Here is a 12,475-nt window from a genome sequence, read left to right on the forward strand (position 1 = left end):
AGCATTTAACACAATTTCCTATTCGCATTCTTTCAGAGTCTACATTGATTTTGAGATCCTTGCAGCTTTCTTATTTTTGCAGAAGCTTGCTCCAACGCTGCAGCCTCTACGTCATTCCTTTTGAAAAAAGGCTAAAAATAGAATCTACCAGCCATGTAAATAATTTATTTCCTTTGCTTTAGAGAGAAGCATTTTTGTTTTATAGCTAGCATGTCTTAATGGGCATGCTTCTATGACAGATGTCTCTAAAGAATCCTTGCTTTTACAGGTTACTGCAATGTAATATGATTTGTATTAGACCAGAACTGGAGCATTCTTAATATGATGTAACTAAGCGAGGACAAAAAATATTGTTTATGTTTGCTGTACACAGTAATGAGGAATGATTGAATATTATAGCAAAAGCAGCAATCATACCCGCTAACAGAAAACAACCAACCAGATTTTTGCTTTACTTGTTAAGTGTTGTAAGAGCCATAAAGTTCTGAAGCCGATTGGTTGAGTGTGCCAAAATATTTGCATTAAAAGTAATACATCATTTACAAATCACCTTATTATATTTACAAAAGTCCAGGTTTAGAATACAGAGTAATATATTGTGCCACAAGAAGATTTCTGTATGCACAAAGACAAAGATATTTAAAATGTATAGTGTAAAAAAGTGATTATTAAATGACAAATACATAACCTAATTATTTTACGGTAGCAATTTTAGCCTCCACTTCATTAGGTTGCTTTTAGAATGCTAAAGATTAAATCAGTCTTTTTTTGCTTCTTTCATTCATATTCATTTAGTTCCTCAAACAATTATCTATACACTGCCTGCATACATTTTTGTTCACAGGTTTCACAGTGTACAGTAGCTAGATACATAGCTAGGATGAAGTGTGACTTTTATGTAACAACTGACTGTTTTTATAGCAAATACAAAGCAGAAAAGTTGATTCCCCCTTATGTAGTAATAGTGAAGTGCTGGGGTGAATAGACTAGAGCAAGACTTGCTCTGAAAATGACCAGTAGCAAAGTTGTTTAACTTCATCAATAAATGTTGAAAGGATGCATTCCTCTTCTCAGCATGCCCATTAAAGCAAACACACTATACCTGGGCCATATAACCAAATTAAGCGTAGATATACAGTCTTTTCCATAAAATGATCACTGGACAGATCTGCTCTCCAATATTACAAAATGTGATTACGGGAAGAGCAGTCTCAGAAAGCTTTGAACTGATGGGTCTATAATGTTTTGCCACATTTAAGTTTGGATTTGCAAAATGCACTCAGCCAACAAAATCATTGTATAGTATTCAATAATACGACCACATTCATGTCTAATAGACAATAAAATATTCATATCTTATCTTTAGAGTCTCAGTCCATATGGACAGGCATTCAAAACACATGGTTTCCAGCCATCTATTAATCTCTGGGTGGTCCATGAAAAAAACCCCCAAAACAAAACAAAAAAAAAAGCAAAGCAAGTGAGAGCACCCATGCCCTTCCCATCAGATGCGCTGATTAAGTTTCTTACAGTTCACAGTTTTACAGGGTTTCTTTAGCACATGCTACACCCTTCATTGCTTATCAGTTTACAACACTCATGATGTATAGGGGACCAGTCTTCAACACCCAATGATGTACAGTGGGCCAATACACATCACTCCAATGTAGCAAAATACATAAAAACAACTGAATACAACTGAATACAATATATATATATATATATATATATATATATATATTAAAATAAAATTGAATATATCTATATACGCCTAATAATAATATCCATTTCTTATGCAATGAACCTTACTCTAAGACACTTAATTGAACACTCTTATTACTGTTATTTCGTTCTAATGTATTGTTATGATGTAGGATATAGTAAGGACCACTTTTATCCCTATACAGGGGGGAAAAAACACACCCTCCCACACGTCTTTCCCTAATTACCAGTAATAAAATGTCTGTAAAAGTCCTACCTTCCCCTGGGTAAAGCTGATCTTGGCCAGTTGGTGAAGCCTTCAAATCAGCTCAATTATGGAGCAGCAGGTTTTTAAGATATATATAGTACTGCACTGGAGCACCTCAATCCAGCTTAAAATGCCCACCTTTCTGAACTTTTTTTGCGTAATACTAATCCCTCCCCATAGCAGCCAGGGAAAGAACCCAGCCAGTGCATGCAATTTCCTTCTGTGTGGAATGGTGGAGCTATAGCTTGGTTTAGAGAAGCTGTGAGACAGTTTATCGATTATACATTGTGCATACTGAGGATGGTTCAAGAGTAGTGTTTCTAAAGTACATTGGTAGTTGCCTTGCTGGATGGTGGCCAAGCTTAATTCATTATCACTTTTCTAAAGTGGTTACACACAGTTAAAATGAAAAATATACAGTATATACTGTTAGGCAGTGGCTGGAAGGGATGTGGATGGTATATATGTGTCACCTTGGTATCTCACCTACACATGGCGAGGGGATCCATGATTTCTAACTGTTGTGGAGAAAACAAACTTTTCTTACCTATACACTAACAGCTCTTGTCACCTTGAAAGTAGCCCCCTTGTGAAGCAAGGCACTGTGCTAGATGTTTGTGCCGCTGCCATAAACATTCCTAGAATTTGTTTTCTGGAACATTGCACAGTATCTGTCACAGCGCGCTGGATGTCCAGAATGTCATCAAATCTGTGTCCTTTTAAAGCATTTTTTTTTTTAATTTTGGAATCAGCCAAAAGTCGCAGGGTGCCAAGTCAGGGAAATAAGGTGGTTGGTAAAGTTTTGGAATGGACTTCTGGGCTAGGAACTCACAAACATTATGTGCAGGAGTATTGTTGTGGTGGAGGAACCACTTCTCAGGCCAGAGTTCTGGTCTTTTCCTTCAAACAGATTCCCGTAACCTTTAAAGATTTTCTACGTAACAATGTTGGTTGACCATAGTACCATGTTCTATGAACTCACAGTGAACTATCCCTTTTAAAAAAAAAATAAATCAGCATGGTTTTGAACTGAGAATGAGATGTGTGTTTTCTTTGGGCAAGGTGAATTCTTTTTGTTTTCCACTGCATGCTCTGGCTTTTTGTTTCTGGATCATACTGGAAACACCATGCTTCATTACTGGTAGTAACCCCATCAAACACCTCTGCATTCTTCAAAAGATTGGTTGAAATTTTCAAACAATGTTCCTTTTGATCTTCTGTCAAGATTCGAGGCACCACATTTGCAAAAATCTTTCTCTTTCCAAAATCCTCCATTAAGAATCTGTCACACTGTTTCCCTGTTCACATCCAATTCTTCTGCCATTGTTCACACTCTCAAATCTTTGATCTGAGTGCATGAGGGTTTGCACTCTGTCCACATTTGCATCTGTCCTTTGTGTTTTTGGCTTCCCACTTATTGTGTCATTGGGGACATCTTCCCACCCCTCAAACTGCCTATGCCATTCAAAAACACATGATTTCTTCATGGAATTTCACTCGCACTTTTGCCATTTTCAAGCAAAATTTGATGTTAATCCGCTGCTCCAGATTCCAGTCACTAATTCTCCAACAGTACAACACACATGTTATTTCTTCTACTACTCCGTACAATCAACTGGTCTGCGACCCAGGCGAGTGCAAGTAAGAATGTGTCAGAACATGCTTCCGTGCAAATAGCTGTGTGACTCAACACCATGGTGCTATGCCATGGGCATCACAGGAATTAAATTGTTAAGCCTGGTACATTCTAGTCTGGATCCTGGAGACCACATCTTATGTGGGAGTCACAGCTCACAAATTAGTCAACTTTACTCAGTCCTTTATATATTTGAGTTAAGTGAGGCAGCTTACACCTTGGACTGTCTCATGCATGGTTATTGCTGTCAATTAAAGCCATCCCCCTAACAATACATACAATCTGTGATCCTTTTTATGACACCATACATAAAATCACCCCTGAGGGTGATTAAAAAAAAATCAGTTGTGCAACACTACTCCCTAAAATTTTTACTGTATCAACTACAGAGCAGCTACCACCTACTGTATGTGAAATCACTAAACATACAAAAAAGTGTTATCTATTATAAATGGTGCGGTCATGCCATAAATCAACCCCCAAAATGTTAAAACCGAAAAGAAAATATGATTATTTAGATTCCAAAAACATTTTTTTATAGGTTTATATAGCATCACCAAGCCAATTACCATCCAAACAGTACCAATTTGTTGATCAGACCTGTGGAGCTTATGATTTGATGCTGTATATCACCTCCTGCTAACACTGAGGTCCACCAAAATAGGTGAGGTAACATCTGACAGTGCATCAGAGTGGATTGAAGTGGCACGTTGGGAATTTATGGATTTCTAGCACTGGATGATTTGCACATTTCTTTCATGATTCACAATCAACAAGTTGGGACTATTTGGATTTTTCGTATATACTGCTTTGGCACAAAGAATATTTATTGGTTTCAGTACACTAAATACCTCTAAATGTTTCCATTCAAAATATTTAGCTTTTTCTCAACATCTTAAATTATAAATATTAGCAAATGAATTAGAGAATTCAATTTACCCCCCCACCCCTCCAAATGGTTTTGGCTAAGGTTTAAGTATGAGAGAGCCTGTCTGGAAGGAGATAACCGCTGATGTGCTCTCACTTTAGGTAAGTCACAGGAATCTTGTGTCATGTATTTATTTTATTCATTAATTTCAGGTACTTATATAGCGCCATCAATTTACACATCAATCCCTAACCCTCAAAGGGCATACAATCTAAGGTCCCTAACTTACATTCATACACATCTATCTATTTATCTATCTATCTATCTATCCATTCAGTCGTATCCGACCCTTGGCGACTGCATGGACCGTCACTCATAAGCACTTTTTCCATGAATTCTCTTAGCAATTATTTTACAGGGTAGGTTGCAGGTCTTTCCCCAACCCCTACCATGCAGGAGATCCCATGTGGCCAGTGATGAAACTAAGACAATTTAGACAAGAGCCAATTAACCTACCAGCATGTCTTCGGAGTGTCGGAGGGAACTGGAGTACCCGGAGGAAACCTACACAGGGAGAACATGCATACTCTAGGGAAGTGGGGCCATGGTTGGGATTCGAACCAATGACCCTAGTACTGCCAGGCAGAATTGCTAACCATTTAGCCACTGTGCTGCCCATATATGCTTATTTGTAAGAAAGATTGTATGCATATGATAAAATGTATATAACAGTTTAAAAATGTATTAAAATGATGACTAAAATTGACTCAAAACAATTAGAGCTCATTGGTGCCTGTCCATTCCTTTGCGTTGGGGTACCAGTGTACCAAAAGACACACCGCATATTTGCTGCAACACAACACAACACATGGTAGTATGTTACGGTGCGTTGTGGCTCACAGCAAAGCAGAGTTGTGTTCCCATTGTGCACTGTCATTCAAAATAAATGGCCTTGCAATGTGCTAATGTATGCAATGCGTGTTAATGTGGATTGTAACAATACATGTTATCACATTGCACCACAGCACAAACGTGTTTCAGCCATTATAGTTTTCTTTACCCAATGCCATTGTATAATTCCTTGATGGAAGCCAACCAATATATCTAAACATAAAATGTACAGTATTTATTTACTTATGCAAAGCATATGCATGACTTTCAGAAAACTAACATTATTTCTAGAATATACATTTTAATACATGCACAAATACAGCCATAATAAAAAGACACTTACATTGGCACTCCTTACAGCATTTGTCAGGAACAAAAGCAGGTGCAGTATAAGATGGACAGGTTGGTTCTGTGCAGATCACATTTTCACACTGGGTGGTTCCATTCTGTAGCAAAAAAAAACCCCAAAACATTTTATATAATTTTTTTATCCTAAAAAACACCATAGTTAGCTTTATAACATCAGGTTTGAAAGAACTTTACAAGCAACATTAAAGGTTTCAGTGAATATACAATTATTTTGTTACAATTAAGGAGTTGGATGAATCAGAGCATGATTTGTTTTCTGCAGGACCTGGGACCGTATATGAAAATGTAATGCATATTAAATTTCACTGAATTAAACATTTACAGATAACAGAATAAAATCAAGTATTTTAAATGCTTACTTGCAGTGTTTTTCTTTTAAGGATTTTATATTCATTTGCCTTTGAACTTGCTAGCAAACATGACTGCTCCAGGAAGAATTACTCCTTCCTTGCACATCATAGCCCTTTCTCTTCTGGGAGTGTCTAAATACTATTTGCTGGCCCAGCTCCTCTGTCCCTCCCTGCATAAACGTTTATGTAGCTGCTAGGGGAGCAGTGAAGGACAATACACTAGAGAATCAAGTGACAACTTTGAGCCTCCTGGAGCTGCTGACATCGTATTAAGGATGGTGACACCCAGCAGTGGTCTCAGAACTTTTGGGTGTTTACACTGGGAGGAATTTACAGTTAAACAACATTCGTGATCTATGGTAAATGAATATCTAATCTTGTGGAATTGTTTTTGTTAAAATGAATGGTCTGATGACAGGGCCTCTTTAAGACTTATCACAGAAGCAAGCACATTAAGTGAATCTGTGATAAGAGAATAATCAAGGGTTCCATTGCTGATCCATCCTTCTAAGAATATTCCTTTTATGACTGTTGTGCTGAAGCTTTGGCTTCACTGCTAAGCAGTAGACACAGAACAAGTAGAGAAATAGAGAATCGTAGAATTTTTCTGACACTCATATACAGTATGCTTGTTCTAGGTATGTGATTCTGCAGTACTGAAGATGGCAGATACAGCCAGGCACTCTCAGAAGGCTGCCACCAATGGCAGTCCCCCATATTTTTTTTCTGATAGATTCACTAAAAAAACCTTATGTACCTGGTGACTGGCCAAGTTTTTCAAACTCATTTAGATGCGTTCAGACTCATCAAGTGTTTGGACGCTCATACTTTTCATTGGCCAAAATAGTAATTTATTCTGGTCACTGAAATTAATGACTGCTCTATTTCTCAACGTGCCATGTGTTTAGATGAGCATTTTTTTCTATTTCCAAAAGCTCCTCTCCTAAATGGAACTTTGATGCATTAAGATTACTGAACCTAAACACCTCTGCCTCTAAATGCCTGTAAACTCCTTTGTGTGCATGGACACATAGGCTAACAGAGATGTATTTAGGGGCAGGAAAAAAAACAAAAGTAAAATGCCTGTAAAACAGACATTTAACAGTTGAAGTGTGCATAAGGCCTAAGACATAACTATAAAATAAAGGAAGCTTCCTCCCACAAATCAAACTTTTCCTAACTCCGTTTTGGATGATGTTCCTGAATTTGGCTAATGGCGTTTCCAATGATCTAGGAGGGTACAAAACTTTCTACTCCACTCTACCAAGTTCTTCAAATGTTTTATTATCTTAGATCAGCCATTGAGCACACAACAGTATGTCTTCACTCTTTTTACCAAAAGAATTTATACGAACGAGTAGATTTTCTGCACTCAGCAAAAGTGTAAAATTATGCACTTGGGGACTAAGAATATGCATGCATCATACATACTAGGGGGAGTACAACTGGCAGAATCAATGGTGGAGAAGGATCTGGGAGTTCTGGTAGATCACAAGCTTAATAATGGTATGCAATGCCAAGCTGCGGTTTCTAAAGCAAGCAAAATCCTCTCTTGTATTAAAAGAGGTATAGACTCCAAAGAGAGAGATATCATATTACCCCTGTACAAATCATTAGTAAGGCCTCATCTTTAATATGCAGTTCAGTTTTGGCCACCAATTCACAAAAAGAACATTGGGGAACTGGAGAAAGTGCAGAGAAGGGCAACCAAACTGATAGGAGGCATGGAGGAGCTCAGCTATGAGGAAAGATTAGAGGAACTGAATTTATTCTCTCTTGAGAAGAGGAAGTTAACACCTTCCCGCTCGGCCTATAGCAGATTGACGGCCGGGCGGGACACTCGACGTTGTGACTGGGCGTCATATGACATCCTGTCAAAACGAGCCGCTCACGCGGCCACGGGGCCGTACAGCAGTGCGATCTGTCACTGGCTGTGTCCACGGGACACAGTCGATGACATATCACTACACTGGCCCGTTGCCAGTGTCATGTGACTGCTGTGACCAATCACAGCAGATCACATGTCAATTGTATACAATGGATGGCTTCATGTCATGTCATCCATTCTATACAATGATGTTGTTAGCTGTGACTGGTCAAGGCAGTCACATCATACAAACAGGGCCAATCACAGCCTATCTATCATACAAAATTTTATAACAGGAATGAAGAAAAGTGTGTTTTATTTATCAAAAAAATTAAAAACCTCAGTGGTGATTAAATACCACCAAAAGAAAGCGCTATTTGTGTGAAAAGAATGATAAAAATTTAATATGGGTACAATGTTGCATGACCGCGCAATTGTCATTCAAAGTGCGACAGCTCTGAAAGCTGAAAATTGGCCTGGGCAGGAAGAGGGTATAAGTGCCCAGTATTGAAGTGGTTAGACGCTGAACATCTGGAGGAAAAGAGAACATTGGGGAACTAGAGAAAGTACAGAGAAGGGCAACCAAAACTGATAAGAGACATGGAGGAGATCAGCTATGAGGAAAGATTAGAGGAACTGAATTTATTCTCTCTTGAGAAGAGGAGATTAAAGGGGGATATGATCAACATGTGTAAATACACCAGTGGTTCATATAGTGAACTCGGTGTAGAGTTATTCACCCTGAGGTCATCACAGAGGACAAGGGGGCACTCTTTACATCTGGAGGAAAAGAGATTTAATCTCCAAATACGGAAAGGTTTTTTCACAGTAAGAGCTGTGAAAATGTGGAATAGACTCCCTCAAGAGTTGGTTCTGACCAGCTCAGTAGATTGCATCAAAAAAAGCCTGGATTCTCTCCTAGATACATACAATATATCCGGATACTAACAGTTATAGGTACAGTTGACCCAGGGAATATCTGATTGCCTCTCAGGGGATCAGGATCAGAAAGGATTTTTTTCCCCTGCAAGAGCAAATTGAATCATGCTTTGCTGGGGGGGGGGGGTTGCTTTCCTCTGGATCAACTGTGGGTATAGGATTATAACTTTTTCTCTTTGGTTGAACTGGATGGACTTTTGTCTTTTTTTCAGCCAGACTAACTATGTAACTATGTAAAAATATGTACTAGTCTTTCAAATTTTCTATCTCAACCAAAAACAAATAAATACCCGAAAAACTGGACACATCCACTATTCAGATACAGACAGTATACGGCAAATAGCAGACACCAAATAGGAATTTGAGTAGTCTGGGGACACTGGGCAAATCTGGAATCTGTTTTACAATGCACTGCTAAGGTACTTATGCATGCTGGTTACAGATCTGTAAGGTTCATATTTACAGGAAAAAATGTATGTATACAATCATGAACAGATGAAATAAACATGGAATTTCTTTTTACATGGTTGGAGAAGTTAAGTGAATCCTCACACAAATATACTGAGTGAGCATTCTCACATCCTTAGTAAATCAGCCTCAATATCTCACAATAAATGAACCTTTTAGCAAAAAAAAAAAATCAAAAGGAACCCTTTAGAAAGAAAACCAAAAAAACAAACCAACCAATCAAATATTTTATTAACAAAATTAACTTCTGTTGTCTTATAAAAAGTCTTTTAATAAAATATGTCCATTACTAGATGCTAGTCATATACTAGCATTTGGTAATTAATCAACATTATGGTGATGGTGAACATATTTGATTACATAAGGCAGGTACTTATATTGCTATGTCAATTATTTCTGCTACAGATGTATGGCGTAGTAAAGAAAAATAAGTGTTTGTTTTTTTTAGAAGCTTTGAGCAGCGTTTCCATACTTTACGATATTAAGACATGAAGCCTCCCTGTCACATTGGCATATACAGTTAAAGGCTCCAAATATATTGTGACAGGGCCAGGGAAAACACTAGTTCTATTCTATTGAAAGTGCTCAATAGCATTTAGCTTAATTGTCAGACGCAGTGCGAAAAGTGCCCATGACCTTGCCCCTAAGGAAACTATTTCACATGGCAAGGATGTGTGATAAAAACATAAAATAGAAACTCTGCTAAAAGCATTTTACTAGAAAAGCACGGCTAAAATATATGCTTTATGAAATCTTCAAGATTAACAGTTTGTAATCTATTTAACTGGGATCTGAATTGTAATTTTCCTTCTATAGCCTGCTCCTTGCTTTAAACCCCTGTACAATAACCTGACATTTTGTATGAAATACTATATGCCTGCACAGATAATGTAGATGCACAATACTCCTAAATCCTAATGTACATGTACAATGCATTTAAATCTCCCACTGATGCCTCTTAGGCTTAATACATAGTGAGAGATGCTAGCAGTTTCTTAGAAAATCCACAAACACGTATAATGCTATAAAACATGCACATATGCTGTATATATCATTGTGCAGTAGTGATAAATCAAGAACATTTCCTTCCATACTTTGGTGACCTAAATTTGCCTTTATCAAATGATCTGGTTGGTTTCTAGGACATTCATAGCCTGCCATTGATTGTCTTTCAAATTCAGATCTCTTGAGATGAGCCATCTTTAACAAACGACACTGTCTGTGTAAACAGCAGCGCATAAAATGGGAAAACAATGTGTAAACATAGTACATTAGTATTTGGATGTATTAGTAATCGGTTGGTAGTTTTTTGGAAGATGTTCTTATGGTTAACAGTAGTTTTGAAAATTAAAATAAAATCTTATTGGTTGTTATTAAGTCAGCAACTGTGTATAGGTGAACATCGCATTCAAAGATTCAGCACGTTGCAATGCTTTCATTTAAGCATTCATTTGAAAAAAAAACTAAAAAGGGATTATGGAAGTTATGATTGACAATTAGTGTTCTCTTTGCAATAATTAGAATCCTGTAAACACTCCCAAGAAAAAGACAAATAAGTGATCTTAAGTCCTCATGCACACTGCATGTTTTTACAGTGGCTGATTTTGGTTTTTGGTGTTCTTTTCTACAGCCAGTAAACTCCCCAGCATGTTATCCTATGTATCCATGCACACAGACTGTAATCAGAGTTTTTTGGCAGGGGCATTTTTTGGCTGTAAAAAAAACCCAGGACCAGTGAGTTTCTAGAGGAGTTTTTTTGCTGTATAAATGCTCTAACACTGAAAAATGCAGCAAACTGGCGTTTTTGGACTTTTTTTGAGCTAGAAAACATAAACGCAAAAATTCTTCACTTATCTTGATTTTCTAGCATTACAACAATATTTAAATTATTTAATTTTTTTTATAATGAGCAGTTGGGCACTGTGTAGCACTCTTCTAGTTAGGTTGCTTGGATGTTAGGTAAATTTAGTTCTTTTTGGCTCCTCTGTCATCATTGGAGCAGTTGTTGATTTCTTTTGGCTGTTCTGGGTTTCACAGGCTGCAAGTTTGATTGCTCACTCCTGCTTCCAGAATGTCTGAGCCACAGGAGTGGAGCATGGCAAATTGGCAGCTTGAATATTGATGGTACTTCAGCCATTCCCTATGGAGGTGTGCCCAGAAGGTGGATGAGAAGCACGTAAATGGACAGAGAGACAGAAAGTCACTGCTGTTTTGTAACTCAGACTAAGGGATACCACCTATTCAAGAGAGGGGGGGATACCCCCTACCTCCAGCTGTTTCAATTCACTGAGGTCCTGGCTATGGCAGTCCTAAGGGGCTTACATCTGAGACGTATCAGATAGCTTGAGACTTCACCTAAGCTTCCAGTCCGCATAGTTTTACTGGAAGGTACCTGGAGAAAGCCGAATGGGCACAGCGGCTCCCCTGGCATTGCAGCAAAATCCTAGTGACTGTGTACTATTAGGATTGTTGGGCCTTGTAGTTCCTTTCCTGATAGTTATATAACAACCAGTCTCCTTTAGTTTTGTGGAAAGGCTTTGAGCTCTCCTGAGAGACACACACATAAATCTACTCTAGTTTGTCGTGGGAGGACTGTGTGTTTAAAGCAGAGTCAAGAGGTTATCTTCCTGAGGAGTACATACTGAACCTCTGGCTGCTACTAGTCTCTCATGGGCAGAAAGTGTTCTGAGCTGAGCAGAACTGTCTTTAATGTTTGCAACATAAAGAGTGTCCTATTGTTTCTATTACTGGTTCTAGAGTATTCCATACTACCCTACACTCCATCCAAGTTATTCAGCAACAAAAAAAAAATCACACAAAAAGGCACCCCCTAGACTGCTTTCTGTGTCAGTGTGCCTGAACTGTGCGTGCTGGCAGCCTCTGTACTAGTAAGGGAGAACTCTGGTCATCATCATTATCTGTGCTACTGCTATTAAGAGTAGTGTAGTGACTGCTTTAATCATAATCAACCAGCAGCCCTCTCAGAGGTAGCACTACATTCAAAATGCACTGCACCAATGTTAGAGTAACCAAAAGTAGCACCAAAAGTTCCGGTGCTCAGTAGACTAGTAAAAGGATGGGTCGATACTTGACTATCTGCCTTTTGGTTTTGGACTGA

The 12,475-nt window shown here is 38.2% G+C and overlaps 1 protein-coding gene across 2 annotated transcripts in view; it reads right to left on the reverse strand.

The window, feature by feature from the left end:
* Positions 1–12,475, reverse strand: part of NELL2 (neural EGFL like 2) — a 347,194-nt gene that overhangs the window by 172,773 nt on the left and 161,946 nt on the right. For both annotated transcript variants that reach the window (XM_089674010.1, XM_089674009.1), the window contains one exon: positions 5,708–5,810. In XM_089674010.1, the coding sequence (XP_089530136.1) occupies positions 5,708–5,810 (103 nt within the window). The remainder of the gene's footprint in view (positions 1–5,707; positions 5,811–12,475) is intronic.

The sequence above is a fragment of the Staurois parvus genome, unplaced genomic scaffold (assembly GCF_062004578.1).
Source record: "Staurois parvus isolate SC_StPar_1 unplaced genomic scaffold, SC_StPar_1.0 ptg000147l, whole genome shotgun sequence".
In the NCBI taxonomy this organism is placed as follows: Eukaryota; Metazoa; Chordata; class Amphibia; order Anura; family Ranidae; genus Staurois; species Staurois parvus.